This window comes from Ceratotherium simum, chromosome 3, assembly GCF_057802395.1.
Source record: "Ceratotherium simum simum isolate JZ-2026a chromosome 3, ASM5780239v1, whole genome shotgun sequence".
NCBI lineage: Eukaryota > Metazoa > Chordata > Mammalia > Perissodactyla > Rhinocerotidae > Ceratotherium > Ceratotherium simum.
Window position 1 is genome coordinate 1,274,270 of NC_141902.1, and position 22,237 is coordinate 1,296,506.

General features: G+C 45.1%; 1 protein-coding gene across 11 annotated transcripts in view; it reads left to right on the forward strand.

Annotated features, from left to right (window-relative positions):
* Positions 1 to 22,237, forward strand: part of TRIM9 (tripartite motif containing 9) — a 131,095-nt gene that overhangs the window by 97,834 nt on the left and 11,024 nt on the right. For 2 of the 11 annotated variants that reach the window (XM_087421689.1, XM_087421683.1), the window contains exons 8-10: positions 12,584 to 12,887; positions 15,165 to 15,327; positions 17,250 to 19,260. In XM_087421689.1, coding sequence (XP_087277815.1) covers positions 12,584 to 12,887; positions 15,165 to 15,327; positions 17,250 to 17,312 — 530 coding nt within the window. In that variant the 3' untranslated portion in view covers positions 17,313 to 19,260. Of the gene's footprint in view, positions 1 to 4,976; positions 4,991 to 8,643; positions 8,835 to 11,292; positions 11,335 to 11,749; positions 11,774 to 12,583; positions 12,888 to 15,164; positions 15,328 to 17,249; positions 19,261 to 22,237 lie in introns of those variants that run through there. The other 9 variants (XM_087421668.1, XM_087421700.1, XM_087421709.1 and 6 more) reach the window with 8 other exon arrangements.

Here is a 22,237-nt window from a genome sequence, read left to right on the forward strand (position 1 = left end):
TAAAAAGACTATTTTTCTTGGACTCGTTCTTAAAAATGGAATTACTGGACCAAAGAGTATAAACGTTTTAAGGCCCTGGATCCGTGTTTCCAAATTGCTTTCCAGACAGATTTTATACCAGAAATGTATGAACCATTCCATTTTTTTATATCACCTTAATTCTACTATTTAGAGTTTAATTTTGACTAACAAGCAGCCTCTTCTAAAAGTAAAAATGTTTCTAAAAGAAGGTTTTTAAAATTTATATTTTCATAGAAGTAATACTCTGATTTCTTTACATCTAATAGCTGCATGAAGTAAGTTACAACGTACTCCAGGGAGATGAACCTGATCTGAAGGGGAGGGAGGACCTCCCAGAGGAGAGAGAAACCTGAACCGAGGGAATGACTGTAGGCAAGGCAGAAACTTCAGCATCTGCCTAGAGCTACCTTTGGAAAGGAGGCCTCGTTCATTCAGAAACATTAGTGGAACACCTCCATTCTGTCAGACCCTGGGCTGGGCCCCGGGACACAGAGATTCGTGGAGCGGGCCCCTGCCCCCGGGCTTGTGGGCTTTACTCTTCCTCCTTCCTGAACTCATGACACCTGACTCAGTGCCTAAGAACTATGGTACCACCTCACCTCCCTAGAACTGAGGTAGCCACCCTACAATCTAGACAGTCATGTTGCCATCAAGATGACAGTGACCTCTGATTGGCCAAAAAAAAGATGAAGAAGTTCAGGCCTAGAAGCTCCTATGCTGTCCTCCCAGCAGGGCCTGTGGTCTCACTTTCTCTAGTTTATGCACAGTTCAGCTGAGCTCATTGACCCATTCGCAAAGAGCAAAGCAGACTGGCAGCTTCATGTTAGAAGAGAAAAGAGGGATTTGGGATAGAAGTGAGTTCAGGCTATTAACAGCATTGAGCAGGGAAGGTAACTGGAAAAACTAAGAACAGACTCAAAAAAAAATCAAAAGAGCATTCTGTGGCATATGTTCTGATTAAGAAAGTCATAATGCATTTTAGAAAGATTTCTGTCTAATGCATTTAAAAGTCAATATATTATCTTGAACCCTTAGTAACAGGGTATTAGAGATATCTCAGAAGGCTTTATGGAATCACAATATGAAATAACTGAAAAAAACTATTATAAGAAATCCTGCTTCATTTTGTGTCAAGCTTCTAAGAACTTTCTTCATTGTCCATTAAAAGATTGCATGAAAAATGACAGTGACATGAGAGCCAGCAAATATTTTAGGATACTGAAATCCGGTAGAGGAATTGTATAAAAACTGTCTGTTCTGTGTTTCACTCTCAGGTCCTAATGAAAGGATAGGAGCTTTTTTCTCTTCACCCTGAGACAGCTGCGTAGGCTTTGGACAACACCTCTGTACTCACTGCTGTGTCTGTCCTCTCCTGTCCTGGTGTTGCAGCATTCCAGAGTTACCCGATGCATTCTTTTCCTATTGCTGCCGTATAAATTCAGTAGCTTAAAACAACAGGAATTATTACCGTACAGTTCTGGAGGTCGCAATCCTAAGTGGGTTTCATGAGGCTAAAAGTGAGGTGTCAGCAGGGCTGCGTTCCTTCAGGCAGCTCTAGGGAAGAATCCATTCTCTTTCCTTTTTCAGCTTCTAGAAGCCACCTGCATTTCTTGGCTCATGGCTGTTTCCTCCACCTTCAAAGCCAGCAGCAGAGGGTCTTCCAGTCTCTTTCTGACTCTGACCCTCCCATTTTCCTTTATAAGGACTCCTGTGCTTACCCGGGGCCCACCTGGATACTCCAGGATCATTTCCATCTCAAGATCCTTAACTCAATCACATTGCACAGTTCCTTCTGCCAGGTAAGGTGACATACTCACAGATTCCAGGGATCATGGCGTGGTGTGCCATTATTCCCCCACTCCTTGAGGAAAATATTATTATTATTATTACTATCACACTCGACATATGGGAAAACAGCCTCTGAGAGGTTAAGTGACATCGGACGTCTTCCAGCCTCCAATGCCCAGCGCACTGTACTTTGGTGCTGACATTAGAACAGTGCTGTTTACACTCAACCAAAAAGAAGGAAAGACGGAAAACTATTCTAAGTCTGTCTGCCAGGTGTCTGAAAATATCTTGTCAAAACGAAGCAGCACTGTGTGGCTGCCTCATGTGTTTATCCAGAAACCCCAGCCAGAAGGAGGACTTCAGCGCTTTCCGAGAGTCGTGTTAGAGTTTTGTTCAGAAGAATAGCACCCCTGCTTTAAGAAGGAGATGGAGTGTGGCTGTCATTTCCAGCATAATATGCAGGCTCCTCCTCGGGTCCGGTCCTTTCTTCCCGTCTCTGCGTTTCCTCCAGCTGCCGCCCCCACCCCTACCCCCGGGTGAGCACTCACATAGAGAGGCCCTTCTCTCCACTGTACTAGTGGATGCTCTTGGCCACAGTGACATGTCACTGCCTGGGAAGGAAAAGGAATGTCAAAGCACATCTTCAAAGTCCTGGAAAGACCTTGCCAGATGAGATCTGGGACTCAGAGCCATGCTCGGTTGAAACCACTAAGCTATTTATTCACAGAAGCTCTCAGCGCTCCAGATCTCAGCTGTGGGAATGTGGGGAGAAGGTGATCAGTGATAATTCGAGAATCAGGCTTTAGATAAGGCTGTAAATTCTAGCACTGCCAGCACATAGGTGCTCAGAGCACTGAGAAGAGTGCTCTCAAGCATCCTCTTAGATGAAAATCCACAGGAACCATCTCCCCAGCACTTTTCAGGATTGTTTTATCTAATGGTGATAAAAAGGTTAGGATTCTTGAAATTACATCTTAGAACTTGCTTTCTAAAAGGGCACAAAGCAGGTGTTGTTCATAAAGATTAAGATGCCTTTTTCCCCATTAGACTCAGCGTCACACCAGCCATTCCACAGTGATAGCTCCTTCTCCCGCATAGCAGAGCACACAACCTGGGGAACATTCAGTGCAGGCAGGTTAGAGCCCCAGAAGGGCCCTGGGTGCATCTGTTAAAAATCTCTTTGCAGATATTTTATGGTGACTTTGGGCCGGCATCAGTACTGCACTCTTCAACCCCAATGTACTGAGATCCCCAGAGAAGCTATAACCTTGTGGAGGGAAAAGAACCTCATCTGATCTCAGGGGAACAGCTCAGCCCACCCCCTACTCGTGGCCAAAATCCCAAAAGGGAAATGATGAGTTCACCTTTCAGTCCCTACCCACCACAGTCCATGGAACTCCCTTCAGAGAAGAAAGATTTGTCCTTGATATACTGCAAGGTTTGGGGAATGGTATTAGGTCATCTACACAACCCTCGGTCACCCCTGAGACCACTAGAATGTGCCTCAGGGCCTTTGGCATAAACCCTGCCTTTTATTCATTCCCAAGGCACAAAAGAGCAGCAATGGCCTTTTACCCCCAAATTTTGTCCACCAGGAATTCACCCTGCCTAGTCCCTTTCCTGTCCCGTCACAGCTAGTAGTGTAGCTCGGATATGTCCCTTAACCTCTATGGACTCCAGTATTTTTTGTCTCTAAAACTGTGGGCGTGGAGCAGATGCCTTCCAAGTTCTCTATGATTATCGTCTCCTGGTTTCCTTCTGTGGCTTCTCCCTCCAAAATTACTGCTGAACGCTGCTAACTGTTTCAGAAAATGCTATGAACAGGCGTAGACTCCTCCAAGGGTCTTAAGGTGTCTTTGAGGTCTGCCTGTGATACTGAAATTCAGCACTAATAGGAGACGGTTGAGAAAGGATAATATAAGGAAAAGCATGTGGTCCCCTGGAGATATTGTTCCTATGCCTCTGCTCTACTTCTCCTGACTGAGAGCAGCAGAGCCTCCCAGAAAATTATTTAATGAGAAGAATATGCATTTCCAGGACAAAATCCTCAAGGTAGGTAAATCATATCTGAACAAGTTTGGGTGGATTTTACAAAATCCAAGATGAGAGGCATAATGATAGGTTTCAGAGCCCAGAAAAGAGCGAGACTGTTCCTTTTAATTTTGACAACATGCATGCTATCCCCAGGAATTTCCTGAATTTTTCCCTGGGACTGAATTGGGTCCAGACCCTCTTTTTGGTTCTGGGGAATGTGCTTTGCAGTTGACACAATGGCGAGCATTTAGTCCTTTGGAAACCTTTGTATCTATTTGGAATGTAGCAATTTCCAGCTCTTCTGATGGTTGTTCCATATAAATAATGCTATGGTGTTCCAACTTGGAGAGGAGGACCTGGTGACAGTGTGTACAGCTGTCCAGGGGTGCTAAGAGGCTGTTTCATTTCTTCTTTTGAAAGGAGGTTTTCAAAACAGGTTTGTTCCTCACTTCTCAACTGTAATTAATGCCATATTTACGAAAGCTTAAAATACCTCCTTTTGTTGTAAATTATGTACCAGTTTCACATAATTGTGACTTTGGATGCTTATTAGATCATTTAAGGAAACTCAGCCTCCTTCATTCATTTCCTTGTCTCTTAAAATCTTCCCAGCAAAAGCAAATTATCTTACAGCTGGTTTGAACAGAGACTCATCTTAACACTGCTTCTGCAGGTCTTAGTGGCTCTTCTTGCCTTACTGTGCTCTGAAAGACAATGGTCTTGTTGGACCAGCGCCCAGGGGCTGTTTACATTATAAAGCTTGTTCACTTCCAGACAAGGGCACAAAGGAAGCCGGGAAGGCCTGTACTGTCCTAAAGAACCTCTGTCACTCTGCTTTTCCTCTTTGTATCCCAAAAGTAACACTTCAAAGACTGTACTTTACATTTCCAAAATATTCTGCAACTTCCATAGAAACCTTTAGTCCCTACATGTTGTGATCAGTCAAGAAATTCCACCCCCGAAGTGTGAAAATCAGTAATATAAGACACGGGTTTTCTCTAAATTATTATTTTTCTTATGGTCAGCCTTCCTCTCAACTTCGTGTTTCCCCGCTGCTCAGTTCTAAAACAATGTCTGACACATGGCACGTGTTCAGTAAATGTTAGCTGATGAACAATGACAGAAATATATAGTAAGCCAAACAGGAGTATACCACCTAGATATTCCTTTTTCTCCTCAAACCCAAAAGTCAGTACATAATAAGTGTGGTCCCCCAGCCCATCTTTGATAATTCTTGATTGCTTCTTTCAAGCAGAGCCCCAACTCCAGAATCCAGCCAATCCCAGGTGGAAGGGACAGCAGTCCAGGCGAGGGCAGAGGAACTGATGTCATGGTCAGAGCTGACGGGAAGTGTGTCTTGACACATCCCATCAGGAGCACAGTCCCACCCAGAGTCTCCGGCATGCTGGAGGCGCCACACTGGTGCTCCGCTGGCACACTCTTCTCCACTGCTCTCTCCTGCTGAACTGCTCCCCCTCAGCAAACCTCTTCAGCAGACAGATCACTGCAGGTGATGAAATGTAACAAGAAATCAAGAATCTTTTGAGGAGCTACTGTCTTTCTCTAGTGATCTGTACATTTAAAAAGTTAATAATAATCATCCTGGACGTTAGCTATGACCTGAAACATAACTTTGTATCATGTATTCTGAAAGAAACGATAACCTCCTTCCCCTTTGTCTTGACTAATAGGATATCAATGGCTGAGATGCCTTCTCCAGATCTCAGCAGGGGTGCTTGGAAGGGGAGGTGAGGAAGTGAGACACTCATGGGCACAACACAGAATACACACTTGGGGAGCTGAATGTGTGCTCAGTGTGAGCTAAGTGTGACTTGGCCAAACCAGGAAGTGGCAGTACTGTTCCCAGTTTTGTCTTACTGCCTCTGGTTCATGTCCTGCAACATGTCCAGAGGGGCCTGACAGGGAGAGTGAGGATTTGAAATCCATACCATAGAAGAAAGGTTGGAAATAGATTCTATGTAACCCAGAAAAGGAAAGATTTCAAGGGGATCGGTGACTGCCGTCAAATACTTGAAGAATAGTGATCTGTTCTGTGTGGCCCTGATAGTAATGCTGCGTTGGTGAGAGGAGCTCCCGAAGAGCATATCCAGACCTGTGGAAGCAATACCTGCATAGAGGAGTGCAGCCCAGGGGCAGAAGTTCCTCACCCCGCAGGATTTCCAGGAAGCCTAATGATTGCTCTTCAGATGTATCGGGATCAGCGTCTTCCCTCTAAGACTCCTGCACCTAAGATGATACCGAGTGGCACAGATGACCTGTAGGCAGCTGACCCAGCGTTTGCACTGTGTGCGCATGAAGGGGTGCTGCTGTGTAGTCTGGCTGGGATCACGTGGAAACTGCTCTGTCTCTTGTAATTCATCTGGAAAGTATTCATGATGAGGAAGGGAATTTTTTTTTTAGGAGCTGCTTAGAGAAAATGGAGTAAGAGCCCAGCTGGTAGGGTGTGGGAGGCCATGGGTGGGAAAACGCAAGGACAGAGCTGGAATGGTTGGATAATGTGGATATTAAATAAGCTGGCCTGAATGAGGTCATAGTTCGGGAGTGAGAGGAGTCAAGGAAAACCGGGCCATCAATAAACAGTGGATCCACATGAGAGGAGAGAAAAACAGTAAGCATTTTAGTGTCACGTGGTCGGTCCCATGAATAACCGTAGCTACTCTTGGCCCGCCCCACAGAGTGGTGCCATCACCGGTGCAGAGGATAGAGAAGGTGAGTACAGTTCACGGTGGGATCCGATATGCCCCCCAAGGTCTGACTCAGTGCCCGTCTCTTCACTTGTTTTCAGATGGTTACTGGGGGTTCAATTACTCTGAAATTCATTTTATTGTGTATGTCCCTTCCCTTAATCTTTAAAGCAACAAGTGTTTTCAACATAATGAATTGATTGTTACCAGCTGGTGAAAAATACATTTCCAAGAAAATTGTTGTTAATAAAAAGTCTTTTACTAACATAAATATAGCTGCGAATGCCGTCTCTCCCTAAAAGAAGCCCATGTCAGTTTGTGGTGCTGTGTTGTATTTCAAACTTTTCTGTTAAACTAAAAGACTAATTCCCCCTTGAGACAGTTGTAACAGGAATTGTTCCTGATTGACCGTTTCTTTCTTTTTTTGTGTGTGAGGAAGATCAGCTCTGAGCTAACATCTGCCAGTCCTCTTCTTTTTACTGAGGAAGACTGGCCCTGGGCTAACATCCGTGCCCAACTTCCTCCACTTTATATGGGAGGCCACCACAGCATGGCCTGACAAGCGGTGCGTCGGTGAGCGCCAGGGATCTGAACCCCGGGCCGCCGCAGCGGAGCTCGCGCACTTAACCGCTACACCACCGGGCCAGCCACTGATTGACCGTTTCTGAACAAAGAAGTGATCACATATGTCAAGTCATCCAAACCATGTGAAGTTTAGGTAGAAGAAAATTTGAATATATTGTTATTGGCAACACAACACCTTAACTCCATAAATAGAAATTCCTTTTCTCTGAGATCTGATTTATACTTTTCTTTCAAAAAAATTCCCCCCAAGGATAAGTCTAAAGCCTGAAAAGCTAACTTAAATATTGTTTAAGTTCAGAGATGAAAAGGAAGCTGACTCTTGGTGGAATTAAATTAAAACCCGCCAACGCTCTTGTTCTGACCTCTTCAAATAGGACCATGTTCCGCACACATGCTCCAGTTAGAAATTTTTGCTTGAACGTGCCCACGATAGCATTTTTATAGGATAAAATCTGTGTTCCACACAGAGGAGCAAGCTAGCAGACTAAAACCAGAAAAATATCCCCAGGAACACCCTTGGGCCACCAAAACAAAGCTATTTTTTCAATGAGGAGGAAGTTCCATGGTGGTTTTGGACATAGAATATTATCACCGTGCCGTGTGTATTTCCTAAATTATTACCATCAAACTGAGTTCTAAGAAAGCCCCAACTGGTGAGACATCTGTCTCTGACCAGACCGCCCTAATTGTTTGACTAAAAGGAAAGAAATGATTTTAGTAATTTAGAGAAAATACCTCACACACCCCTCTAAAGCCGGATCAAGTAACTGTCTTTACTCTGTTTGATCGTGACCTTCACACCAGACCTAACTATCTGAGAATACAGACATTTGCCACGACAGCGCCTCACCACTGCCCCCCATCTGTTTCTTATGAGAGACCCGGAGATGTCAAAGTGGCGTCCGTAGGGTCTGATCCTAATTCAGAAACAAAGGTAAGGCTTGGTCCCTGGTTATGGGCTCAGCCCTATCTTCCCCTCCTATTCACAGAGCAAATCTTGAGTGTACTGGTGTAGAAAAATCATCTCATCCATTTGGAAATGGAAAGATATGTATTAAGAGAGAAAGGGGAAAATATGGGAACAGTGAAGAATTTGCAAAAATCCACCTCTCCTTAAAGAGGCCGTTGTGGGCAGGTCGTAACTTCCAAGGTAGTTGGAGGGGCAAAGTATTCATCTCTTGGTCACCAGTGGGTACAGTTTACCTCTAAGGTTTCTAAATTCACCTCTAAAAATACTTCACTTAATTAAAAGGAAACCTTCCTCTACCACTAAATATTGGGGGAAAATGAAAACGATTGTCTGTGATGTTTGAGGTGTTGTCTGGTCTCGGGGCCTGACCTGCAGAGAATTCTCTCCCAGCCCCGAGCCACTTTGTTCTGTAGATGCCTGTGGCACCTTCGGGATGACAAGGTTCTATGCCAGTGCGTGGGTTGGTGAGGCAGGTCTTGGGGAGCTGCGCACGGGCGGGTGGCAGATTTCTGATCTCTAGTTTGCATTGATCTTACGTTTAGACACAGATTCAGAAGAACAGACACTCCCTTTTCCAGTGCCTTTGGAGAGATTGCCGCTCCGTAGAAGGAGTCCTTTCTCCTCCACCCTTAACCTACAGCGCAGCCTCCCCGGGAGATCCCACTTTGACTTCCGATCCTCACCCCACCAGCCGAGCTTGCATTCCTCCCTGCAGTCTCTCAATGCACCGGGTGAGCTGAGCTCGTCTCACCTTTCCTCTTGATCTCTGTGCCATGAAGGCATCTCTGAAATCCGTTTTGTTCTTGCCGTTTGTGTGCGTGGAGAGGGCAGGGGGCTCGTCTCTGTCTGTGGCCTGCTTCCAGGAGGAGGAGCATTTGGATGATGGAGCTTTGTGGCGTTCCTGTTTGTGTGGTGTGAGGACCAGCCGTCGAGCTGCGGTCAATGTATGGTGGCGTTGGAAAGTGCTGAGTGAAGCTGTTCTTTTTGCACAAGCTGGCACCGCCATGGATAACCTGCTCTGTCATCACATGCAGTGGCACGGCACAGCACAGGCGCTAGCTGGGGAAGGCTGTGGCCTGAGTGTGGAGGTTTGCAACCCTGCTGTATCCAGGAAACCAGCTATGTCTGGGACACTGGATCGGTGCATCAAGCCCGCAGTGGTCTGATTAAACATAGACTCAAGAGATCTTTATTGAAAAAGTAAATAAAAGTCAAAACACACCAACAGCAGAATGCATCATACAAAGCAGGCAAACCAGAGAGCAGAAAGTGGAAGTATTTTCTGCAGAAGCCTGTGCTCACTGGTAGGACAGTCAGGCTCACGGCTGATATTTTTCCAAGCCAAGGGGAGGGACCACCACTAGCTGAATTAGAAACCCTTAGCTAGTCTAAGGCCCAAAGATCAGAGTGGTTGAAAAGTCTGGCCTCCCAGAAGTTCCCCACAGCTAAGCAGGTGTGACAGGGTGTGAGGCTGGTTCCGGGGAAGCTAGACTTGCTCGTTTCCAGTGAACTATAGCAAATGGAATCTGAAAATATCACAGATGCAGACGCATTCGATCTCTTCGGGACTATATTGTAATCATGGATACACATGATGCACATTTCACATTTCCAAAGGTTTCTTTTGCTTTTTATCTGATTCTTTTTGCTCATCCCACATCCTGGAATGAAGAAGGCTACAGCATGACAGTGCAAAAAGGGTGCGGGGACTTCAGGCTCTCTCTAAAATGACATTTTTCTTTGTGTTTTCACATTTCCTCTCGTTTTTCTGTGCACGACTGGCTTTCAAACATGCTTTGTTATGGAACTCTTCCACTTGTGTCTAATGTACTGAAATATTGTTACAGTCTTTGTAATGTATATTGTCTCAAGAATAAAATGAAATGTGGGTATGGAGATATTTGACAGCATTGTTCTGGTTGTATCGTTGAATCTTTAATGTGTGATGGTGTGTTTAAAGTGGTGTAAAAAGACTTTAAAAAACTTGTTTTGAAAAAGACTTGCACGAGGCGTGATTCATTTAAAAATTTTAAAAGCCCTATTCAGTTTCTACAAATTTATTTCTAAAGCTGGATATGAGATTCAGTTTTAAAACTCCATGTGTTCCGGACTCACCAAGCTCTAACCCATGACTAGGAATTGAAGTGATGACTGATGGAAACTAGACGTAAAAATCAGCCTGAGTTGGGAGAAAATGATTCTTTTGTATTTTAATTCATCCCAAAGTAAAATAAAGTAACAAAAAGTAAGTCATAATCTTTAAATTTTGTTTTTAACTCAATCATTAGTCCTTTCTAAGGTGCTTTCTTAATTCTTCTAAAACCCTTTTCATTCAGTGTATTATCCTTCAGTTGTTTTAGAAATTAGCCTAGAAGGGCTTAGTTGAAAAATTAAATGACCCTCTCTAGGGGATCCCCTGGTGCTCATCAGAAACACTTTCTAGATCAGTCCTGACACCACTGGAAGTTGCGGCTCACCCATCTTTGAACATTTTGAGACTAGGCCGCTTCCTCCACCCAGGAAGTGAGGTGGTGAAGAAGTTCCACAGCTGATCCTAATATATCTGTGAGCCCACTCCCACCCCATCGTCTTCCACCCCCACCCATCCCTTAGGGGAGATGGATTCACGTCGTAAAACAACCTGAAAAGGAGACAAAGTCATTTTTGTTTTTACTACATTTAATTCATGTCACTATTAATAATTATCAGATGTATTTATTAACATATGGATTACATCACACGTTTATATATGTCGTTTAACTGGGAAGTCACAATTAAGGCCTTTGGCATAAGCAGACTTAGAATAGTGGTGTAGAGCAGGGTTGGGTCAAGATTCAATGATCTCACCATTTCAGTTGGAGAAATTTTTCTCATTTTTAAACAGTAAGCCTTCTTAGTATGGAAACTTTAGTGGAAAAGATTGAACTTGGAAGATGATGAAAATTTAAGCTGTACAGTTGAGAATCAACTGGAGGAGGATTTATTAAATGGAAAAAAGATGTACTTTTTGTTTTGAAAGAGCAGAGGAACCATGTTTACCCAGCAAAGTAAACTAACGTGAAAAGGGCTTTGGTTTTTCATGAGTCAGGCCTCTGGTGACTCTTCAGCTGTGCCTGTGAAGTGTGTATGAACCATTTTTATCACCCTGGTTGCTGTTTCATAGCTTTGATGTGTAGTCTCTCTTTGTAGGATGCAATTTTGAGACACAGTCCACACCTTACTCTCAACTAGGCAAGTATACCTGTTGTGTTGTTGTCTATACGCATGGGGTTGGGACGCTCCGCTTCCTTCACAGGATGAATGGCGCCGCTTGTTTTATGTCAATAACATTGTGTAATTGTCATTCAAATTTCATTATAACAGTTTCTCAAATACTTAGAAAAATGGAAACAATTCCTGTATTTTTAAATTTTATACCTAAAGAAGACTACTTTTTCCCCAGTTTTCTTATACATCATGCAAAGTGCTCTTCACGAGCGCTCAACGTGGGTAAAGGTCCAAGTCAGACCAACTCTTGCAGTGTATGTCATGTTTTAAATTGAGCCGTGTTTTGGTATTAGTCCATCAAAAGAGACATGTTTTCTTATCAATGTCAATTCTGCTTCCTGTTTCTCTCTCCCATGCCTTTCACTTGGAACGACAACAGTTGACATTAAAAAGCTGCTGGCAGGTATGGAATAACCTCATTCTATTACGAATAGCAAAGACCAAAGTGCGTGGGAGGTGGTTCCTAGGTCAGTGAGTCAGCGGCCACGTCTCTGGAGTGTGTTATTGGTCGGCGGCATTCGGAACTCGGGGCCTAGTGATGTGTCCAGAGATGGGTTCTCTCTGCACCTAATATCCAAAATACCTACCCCTGCAGCAAAATACTTTACGTGTAGTTTTAGGAGTAACACGTAACTGTGTTTTTAAGTTATGAAGGAAGAAACCTGTCTCACATCCAAATCACAATCACTTGTGAAATTAGTTTATGTTGCTGACGATGGCTTCACAGCTTTCGAGCTGTCGCTGGTGCTGAGGAAGTGTTCAAATGACTAGATTTTAGCACTTCTGCCGAAGGGCTGTCTCCTGGTCTCACTCAGTGTTTTATCCCTCCTCCATCCAGGACTCTAGATCCTAGCCTCCCGCCTCAGGGTTACACAGGCATCTTAGCGCATCCCTCTCCCCTTATGCCTCTGGTGTACTGTTCTGCCAGTCACTGGGTGAAGGGACTTGCGCCTTCCAAAATCGATGCCACTTCACTCCCGGATCACCCCGTTGGGAGTGCAGTCTGAGCCAGGTAACCCCTGCTGAGTCGGTTGTGTGTCCTCCGTCTGCTTCTGGGCTCAGAGAGTACCACCTCCCAGGACGTGCCCCTGTCTGCTCACTCACGCCCCTCCGCCTTCCTGCATGGCAGCATGCACACGGGACACGATGCTCCTCACCCGCCCAGGAGTGTGCTGTGTCCTCCTTAGTAACCCCGTTCCTTCTGTGTTCCCAGCGGCCTGGTTTGCTTTCGACCCTGGCTCAGCACACTCTGACATCATCTTCTCCAATGACAACTTGACTGTGACCTGCAGCAGCTACGATGACCGCGTGGTACTGGGGAAGACCGGCTTCTCCAAGGGTGTCCACTACTGGGAGCTAACTGTGGATCGCTACGACAACCACCCCGATCCTGCCTTCGGAGTGGCTCGCATCGATGTGATGAAGGATGTGATGTTAGGGAAGGACGACAAAGCGTGGGCAATGTATGTGGACAATAACCGAAGCTGGTTCATGCACCACAACTCGCACACCAACAGGTACCCTACAGCCCCAAACCAAGCCTTCACGTTGGCTTCTGGTCAAGAGTGAGAGCCCAGGTTCAAAGACCTGGTAAATAGGCAGCATTCAAGAAGCCAGTCAGCAGCACAGGAGTGTGCTGCTCTTAGCTGGGTCCATCCTGGTGGTTTATTTTTTTGCATAATTACAGAGACTTCAGCACTTTCTTAGGCCCTTCGTTGCTATCTTCCACCCATGGCTGGAAACTAAGAATCCCCATGCATATCCATTATAGGAAAACATTCCGAGATTCTAAAATCCAGACCCACAACCTATCAGAAAAGCACTTTTGGACAAGTTACTTACTTTTTCTGAACCTCGGTTTCCAAATCCACCAAATTAGGATAATAATATTTTTCCATGCAGAAGTGTTCCCAAGATTAAATGAGGTATGCAGAAATGCCACACACAGAGGCACCTGAAATAGAAGCCACTGTTCTCTTACTAGGATTATTATCAATGCCACTGCTCAGAGTAGAAGCCATTCATTCAATTAAATCTTATGGATGCCAATTCGGTTATCTTTCTGCTTGAAGAACTCTCTTATTGTTGTATGAATTCAGAGCACCCAGTCTCTGAGGAAAGAGGACGTAGTGGTCTCCTTAGGTTTTCCTCTACCTCCAAAATATAGGCAATTATAATTTAACCCATATTATAATTTTTTCCCTGGTCCCTTTTTCATTTGGCTTGTGTTTTCTTCTTCAAATGCATTTTTCACAAATTTCCTAGACAGAGAAGTGTCTCTCATGGACCCTGGTCTACCTTATTCTCCAAGACTTCCCCAGGATACATTCTCATTGGGGTTCCTGAAGAAAGAGTACAGTTGTGTTGAGTCAGATCCAAAGGACAGTGAGCCAGGTAGTGGTGGAAAGTGGACGCCACCATGTCAGCTCTTCGGTACACTCATCACTGCCCTTCTGTAGCCAGTAGGGCTCCCAGGGCCTCCACGTCCTGTCCCCGGGATGGTGTCTGTACCCCTCCACTCAGGTGTGTCTTACTCACGATCACTTGAAGTGGACACACACACCTTTCAGGCTGATATCCAATCCTGTGGGATGAAGCTAAGTGGTTATCTGCAGTGATGTGCATTTGGGGGAACCCTCTCACCAGATGCCTGATGCCGCCACCCGTTTCCACGCCTGCTTTCCCTTTTAGCGTCTTTATTTTGGATTGAAGGAGTGATAATGACACAACAGTCACACTATGCAGAGAAACATTCTTAAAGCTGAACATGTCTGCCTGCATGCAAACTGCATGCCATTGTTGAAGCTGTGACTTAACAAACGCAATTTATAAACCTGTTTTTAGCGACTGTGTGCAGTCTATATTCTGCATGCCAGGGGAAAGAACAACACTCCTAAATTTCTGTGCTCTGCTGAGATGAGGATGAAATTCAATATTGCTAGATCTCAGAGAGGGGGAAAAAGACACATCTGATTGTCCACGCTTAATGGCTTTTGTGAAACCATCAATTGAAGCATAAGGCACAATTCTTTGTAAAATGATATTTGAATGTAGGGTCTTGAAAATCCCTCCATCACCTGCAGTATAATTATTTCACTTCACAGGGGAGAATCCTCTTCTCTGATGTTGTCATTTTACAGAGAGCCTCCAACTTCTTAACTCAAGCTCAACGAGCCAAAAATTACCATCTTTCTGGAATGAGTTTCTATTTAGTGGGGAACATAAAGCCCCAAATGCAATTTTTCATGCACGTGTTTTAGGTTCAGCTTAAGTGCTTCTTTACTTTGACTTTAAAATTAAATCATTTTGAATTTAATGCTGTTTAATTCGCACCATTTGTGCAAAGTGTGCAACAGCTGTGGGCAGAGCTCTGAGCCCACAGGCGACTTCTGGTGTCCTTGTTGCTTCGTTGCCCACTGCCGCGCTCGTGCTGGGACCTGTGTGAATGCTTCACCCGCAGCAACAGTAGAGCAGCGGGTTGAACCTCCCTGTTCTCAACACAGCGACACCCCCCCATGGAAGTGAAGATTGGTTTGCGGGGCGAGCAAAACATCTTACTCTCCTTCTATATAAAGCGCAGATATGCATACAGCACATAAACAGATATGCAGTGTATCTGTGGTATTAAAATTTTGTGTGAGGAGGAGCAATTAGGGAAAAATACGTTTTAAGGCTTCTGGGGTGGGGGTGGGGTGATAATTTTAAACAGGTTGAGAAACACTGGTTTAACCATAAAGAAGAAGCTTCTAGAAGGATGACAGGCAAGTGAAACCCAGCTGTTTTCTTTCCCACAGAACTGAGGGAGGGATCACAAAGGAGGCCACAGTTGGGGTGCTCCTCGACTTAAATAGAAAAACCTTGACGTTTTTTATCAACGACGAGCAGCAAGGGCCCATCGCGTTTGAAAACATGGAGGGCCTGTTGTTCCCAGCAGTCAGCCTGAACCGGAATGTGCAGGTAAGCACCACCCTCAGGCCAGAGCCCCCGTGGGGGTCAATCAACCCTGAACAGGGGCTCCACCAGGACAAGGAGGGAAGGAGGAGGGAAAGGACCGACGGCGACAACGGGTGATTCCTGACCAGCGTGGCCCTGGTTAGATGTGGACACAGTCAGCCTAACGCAAGTGGGGACAGGAATTCCATTCCTGGTTTGTGATGACGGGCCCTCTGAGCCTGATTCAGCTCTGGTAGAGATGAAATGCTTGAACCAGCTGCCATGAACACAGGGGAAACGATGTACCCAGAGCCCCGCCAGTGCTGAGGAGGGGGGTGTGGGACCCAGGTATCCCCATGTTGTCAGAAGCCGCGAGCTCTTCCCTGCACTCTCACTCGGTTCTGTTGGTGCCATGGGGACATCCCTGCCTGCGAGGTAGTGATTTACTCTAAACAGAAAACCACTTCTCATTCCTTCCTTCAGCACAGATCTGTTGAGGTTCAAGTAGGTCAGGCACCATTGTGAGTACTGGGTCAGTGTCTGTCAGTGAAGACCTCGTCCTCACAGAGCTCACGCCCTAGCTGTTGGAGACAGACCACACGTAATAAGCCCAGTTCCTCCGCTAATTACCTAGTGTGTTAGGAGGTGGTAAGTGCACAGGAGAGAAGACCAGGGGCAGTAAGGGGACCAGTCGTGGGGTTGGGAAGACAGCTGTGCTCCTAAACAGGTGGGCAGTGCACGTGGGCAGATGGGGTTGAGGTGAGCTGAGCCTTGAAGGGGTGAGGGAGTGAGCTGTGCCGGGCTCTCCCGGCAGGGGAAGCAGCCGGCAAAGTTTCTCAGGCATGAGGGGCCTCTTGCATGGGCAAGGAAGGGCTAAGAGGCTGTGGGCAAATGGGGGCAGCCGGGGAGAAGGTCAGAGCCACATGGGGGCCCTGCCAGCCACTGCTCAACCCGGGCTTTCACCTTCCCCTTGAGATGGAACCTCATTGTCAGCTGAGAACCTCGTCAGCAAGTGGCTGCCTTAAGACGGATAAAACTCAAGAATCAAAACACTGCTGGGGATTTGCTGTATTCAGAAGCAGTGTTGGGAGCTATAGAAAAATCCATTGTTATCAGTATGTGCAGTAAAAGTGACTGCACCCAGTGACCTCTGCCCTTCTCTCTCCCTGCAACTTGATGGGGTCTTCTGGAAGGCTGAAACCCAATCTTGCAGAGTTCAGCCTCTACTTTGGAAGAAAAAAAACATAAATTGCCCTAGAAGTGTGTCTTAGAAAAACCTCATTCAAAGTTTTCCACATTTTCAATTGTTTCCCTTCCAAGAATATTGTACTTGACACTCTTCAGGGGTTTCCTGGATGTTCTGAGTATCTTTAGATAAAGACTCTCAGGCTGGGGAAGACAACAAGAGACAAGAAGAGGGAGACAACATTACTGTGTGAAATTGTTCCAGCCTTGCCATTGAGGTAGGGGGTTGGACAGAAGGCAGTGAAGTAGTGTCAGTGCCGTGTTTCTTCATACCTTACTTTCATCGATGCAATCCCCAAATGAAAGGTTTGTCCTAGTTGGAGTAACTAGTGGACAAGCAATAAAAAAGGGTTGTCTGCTCATCTGTTCTCTATCCATGGATTTGGCAGTGGTCCCTGCAAATCAATGCCTGTGTCTTCAGTCATAAGGAATACAATCTCCTCAGAACCCTTAAAAGAGGCAGGCGGATGAGAACCATGTTGTCAAGCGTCTCCAGGATTGGGGAGCCCACCACAGTGGCCAGGTTCTTGGCACAGGCAGAATACCACTAGAATGCTCTTTAATGTCTACAAGAATAGATGCTGAAGAGAAGTGAACAGATCCCCTCTTGAATTAGGAACCCCCAGCCCCACCCCATGCCCTGGGGAGGGGACACAGGGGGCTCGTGCCAGGCCTCCAGGACTCACAGTCTCTTCCCCCAGGTCACACTGCACACCGGGCTCCCGGTCCCCGACTTCTACTCCAGCAGAGCATCAATAGCCTAAGGATGAGCTGTGGAGGCACCAGCTGCCTGTTCTTACCCCCGCCTGAGAGCGCGACAGCGAGGAGCTCGGGTCAGAGAGCTGGGAGGAGAGGAGAAGGAGGAGAGAGCTGGTCCTCTAGTCTTCACACTCACAGCTCCGCGCCTTTCCCTTCCAACCTCTCTGCAGCTGTAACGCCTGCGTTCACTTCCGTGGTTGGCAGTTGTGACCAACAAAGGACCTGGACAGCCCACCACATCACTCCGTTTCCACTCCCAGATTTTGCTTTTATTTAACTTTTTTATGTAGGTGAGTTATGTTTTGGGTTTTTTTCTGATCATGTTATTGGTGACTTACTGAACTGGCACTGTCAAGAGGAAATTCTCCTGATCACTTTCTTAAGCTTTCTGACAAAGAGCTTGTAGGGAGAGGTAGGGAAGCATGAGCTGAATTTGGAGCTTGCGGTTTACCTCCGAGAATGTTCCTGCATTCTTCTCTCTGGGGCAGTGCTGGCTCAGCATAGCTCCTCTTTGGGAGAAGGGCAGAAAGAATGTAGCACTGAGTTTTACTATCCATTGAAGCATGAAAATATCAGCTACACATTACACAAAGGTTTGCAGCGGGGTAGGATCACTGGGATACCTGGGTCCTTAGGACAGGCCAGAAACCCTGGTCACAGAATGAAATTGGAAAGTCTCTAGGTATAGGCAGACCAGGGAGCTTAATGATTTGGTTCATTTATTTAATACAAGTTTTTAATGGAGAACCTGCTGTGGACCAGGCACTGTTCTAGCCACTGGAGAGACGGTGGTAAATACACAGGTGTGGTCTCTGCCCTCCTGGAGCTTATGGAAACAAACCAAAAATAAAATAGCGACAAATTATTACAAGTACTAGAGACAAATCAACAGGAGGCAAGGAGGCTCATTGGCTAGATCTTTCAGATCCCCTAGAATGATGCTAGAAATCCACACACTGTGGCCACAGTACCAGAAATGTACCAACTCAATGCCTTTCAGCCACACTATTTTAATTATAGTACCTGCTGCTGTTCATCAGAGCCCTTCCTTGGTAGAAGTGGTGTCAGCATTCTTATTTGTTAGTGCTGCAATGATACTAAGCCTTAAAAATGAATGTGAAAAAAAAACAGTGACCAGAGGGAGGAGGACCCATCCCAGGGATGGGATCTGAAGTTGCAGCCCATGGCCCTCACATTCTCAGGATAAACATGCCTGTCTCGTGTGTACTGTCTGTGCCTGTTCAAGTGAAAAACCCATCACTCTGCTGCCATTCACAACCTGACTTTCCAGAGTAATTCAGATAAAGTTCAGAAGAAGATGAAATTGTACGTCATTTCTGACTGACAGCAGAATCAGAACGCTTACCACTTCTATGAGGAGATGGACTTCTCTAAGTCACCCTTCAGATTCTTTAGTTTGACGTGAAGTTTTAGAAAATGGAGCACCTGGAAAGAGGTTCTGAGTAGTTGTCTAAATATTTGCCAGTGAGCCAAGAAATTTACCACGAAAAAACAAGAATAACAAATAGAAGGGAAGAGGTGGGATGAGAAAGCTAACAAACAAAAAGTTTTGGCAAAAAGTACTATCTGTAAATAGCTAACGGTTTACTTTTGTGCTTCCTGGACTTGGATGACCTCCCTCGGTTGCGCTGTTTTCTGGTTAAGTGTACCTAATTTACTGAATGGGTGCTATCCTGTGTGTCCTTCCTGGTTTCTCAACACTGGTGTGATATTTGGTTTACTCTCCGCTGGGCCTCGATGGCTGGGCCACTGTAGACTCATAGTTGCTCCTGTTCCTTACGAAATCCATCCTGCTACTTAAATTTCTAGTGACGTGTAACAGAGTTTTCACGGAATTGCAGTTATAGAACAATTATAGAACAATGCATACAGCTACTGTACTGGAAAAAATCGGTATTTCTGGTGTGCCAATAAATGATTTTTATGAGAGAACATCGTGTGTCTCTTTAGAATTTCTTAGTCATTGGCTATAAGGAATGACAATTCGCCTTTGTCCGAGCAATATTTCTTCAGCAAAGTGTAATTGGGAAGTCCCGCAGGGCTCTTGAAAGCACGTGCTCTTCACCCCGTTCCCTGGGCAGTGCTGGCACCGTCTCCTGGTGGCACTGAACTCCCAAATCTTAACTTAGTATGGAACATTTAGAGTTCAGATGCTGTCAGGGTCTGCCTCCAGGCACCAGGGAGTTACTTTAACAAACCTGCTCCTCAAAAAGCCACAGACGTGCAAAACGTAGTGTCACTGACTTTTTCAAACCGGGTTCCTTCACCATTTCTTTGAATGACTATACAATACAATTGTTTTTAAATAATTACAAGTCTCCCTTACGTTGTCACTAGCCTCTTAGAATGCACTGCTTTTTTTTTTATTAAAAGAAAAGCACGCCCTAAAAGTGCATGGTGTGGGTTACCACGTCAGAGCGGAACACCAGGCAGGCAGTGGCGGCTGCTCTGTGCGCCCAGGGTTCTGTGCCTTCCTCTTTCCTCATCCCTCACTCTGGCACTTTCTGTTCCTCCATTGGCCCCACCTCTCTTCTGGGTTTCCTCTCTTCTGTTCACTGCCTAATGGAACACAAGCCATTTTGGACTCTTCTTGTGGCACTAAGGCTAACGGAACTTCTGATCCCCACCATCTCTCATGGGCATGATTAAGTGATTTGCAAGAAATCATTGTATTTCCTGGAACTGAGATCTTTTGTTCTGCCTCTAATGTGTGCATGAATCTTTTGCCCATATATTCAGCTCACTCACAGGAAAGGAGGGCTTGCTATTGAATCACAATTTCTGATTATGAATCAAGGAACTATACAGAAATTAAACAAAGCTCTCAGGTCACACTGCCTCACAGTTTCTGTGAACATGCTAAAGACACTGCATATATTCTTCAAATACCTGTGCCAGCCACATCCATCGAGACTGGTGTTTAGGAAATGCTGTCATACCACGTCACACTTAACTGAGGCTGCCCATGTCTTGTCTTTGTCTAAAGAACCAGCCTTATGGATACACACAGAATGTGGGGTATTGAATAAGAGTGAACATTGGAAGTAGCTACTTAAATACACAGCAGCCTCAGTCTGGTCCCTTGGATTTGTTCTCATTCTGCTCTGCACAGCTCTGCTAAGAAAAGCTGCAGGTACAGGATGTGATGGTTGCATACCTACATGTAGACTGAAAGTCACTGAACTGTGCACTTGACAAGAGTGAGGGGCCATGTCGGACATGACCAGGACTCCTCACAGCCTCCCTCAGACTACACCTAACATCTGTCCTATTTCCCCAAACCTGGCCTCTGAGACGAGGCCCTAGGCAGAGGGAGGGGTCAAGGACGAGGTGCTGACCTCCTGACCCAACCTTGGCCCCTTCCCATATTCCCTGAGAGATGGAAGGGCTTTGATGTGCTTCCTCTACCTGTTTGGTGAAGATTTTGTTCTCAGCCTTCCCGACATGGACTTTAACCAGCCCCTTCCATGAGGGCCACAGTGGTGGAGAAAGCAGAAAACCTGGCTGCCGCCAAGGAACAATTCAGAGCAGCTCTCACATCCCCCCAGGGGTTGTGAATCCTTCTCATGCCTTTTTTCCTTCTCCCACCAGGTAAAAATAAACATTCACCATAAAATCTAAAACGGTTAATATTTTGGTTAGTGTTCTTGCCTTTTGTTCCCCAATATTTTTTTCTAAAATTCTCTAACAATTAATGAAGATAACAAATTATAATTTCATTAATAAGCATGGATGAATGTTAAGTTTTGACTACCTGTTAACAACTTACAAACCAACATCTTTTGATGTATGGCCGTGATTTTTAATGTATATGATAAAGGAAACCACAAGCTAAAGAAACCAACTTGATGAGAGAAGCTCCATGAAGATATACACCAGGGGTTCTCAACCCTGGGTAAAGTTCTCTCGTGAGGACGGTGTACTCAGCTGTGCATTTGTGCGTGTGTTCTGCACAAAGTGAGACAAAGCACGTGGAAGGGCTTGTGCGGTAGAGATGAAAGACATGTTAAATAGAAGCATTATTAGTGAACAGCCTGTGCACTCTGCTTTATCAATGACCCGAGAGCTGCAGAGCCTGTGGCTGAGAGCACAGCGTCTGGCAGAGATGTCTGAATTCTGGTCCAGGCCAGCCAGCTGTGAGCCCTGGAGCAAGCGATGGACACACCCACAGGTCCACATCTCTGAAGTGGAGATAAGAGAATGGTTTTGAGGGTTAAATCAAAAAATACATGTAAAACTCTCAGAATAGTACCTGACCCACAGTGAGTGCTGTGAAGAGTTAGGTATCGTTCATTTGTGTGCAATCTGTTAATGACGCCACAGTTCCACTTCCTCCCTTTTTATGACTAGGATCCCATCTCAGTGTCAATAATGACTCTGACCATCTTCATGGGAGACGACTCCTGTCTTTGGAACTGGACAAAATGTTTGTTAAATTCTGCAAAAATTAATGGAAAGATGTAGGCAAGGAAATTCTGAGAAAAGCAGTAACTTGTATGTCACAATAAAAACTATTTCAAAGACACAATAATCAAAATGGTATAGTCTTACTAAAATCAACTACAAGACAACTCAGAAATAGAGATTTCAATAGATGGTGAACAGCAAATCACAGAGGAAGAAATGAAATTCATTCAAAAATGTTGAAAAATACTATTTGAAAATTGGTTAACTATTTGGAAAGCACAGCTATATTCTTAATCATATCACATTCCAGATAGTAAGGTGTTAGACATAAAATATTTAAAACTTTAATAAACCAGAAGAGAATGCAAATTCCTCTGCTCTTTCTCAAGGAGGCTTAAGACACTGTAAATTACTTTATGCAATAGGCTTCTCGATTTTCTAAAACTCCTCTCCAACTTATATTTTACATTGTAAACCCTCCTTGTTATCCCCACCTATAGAT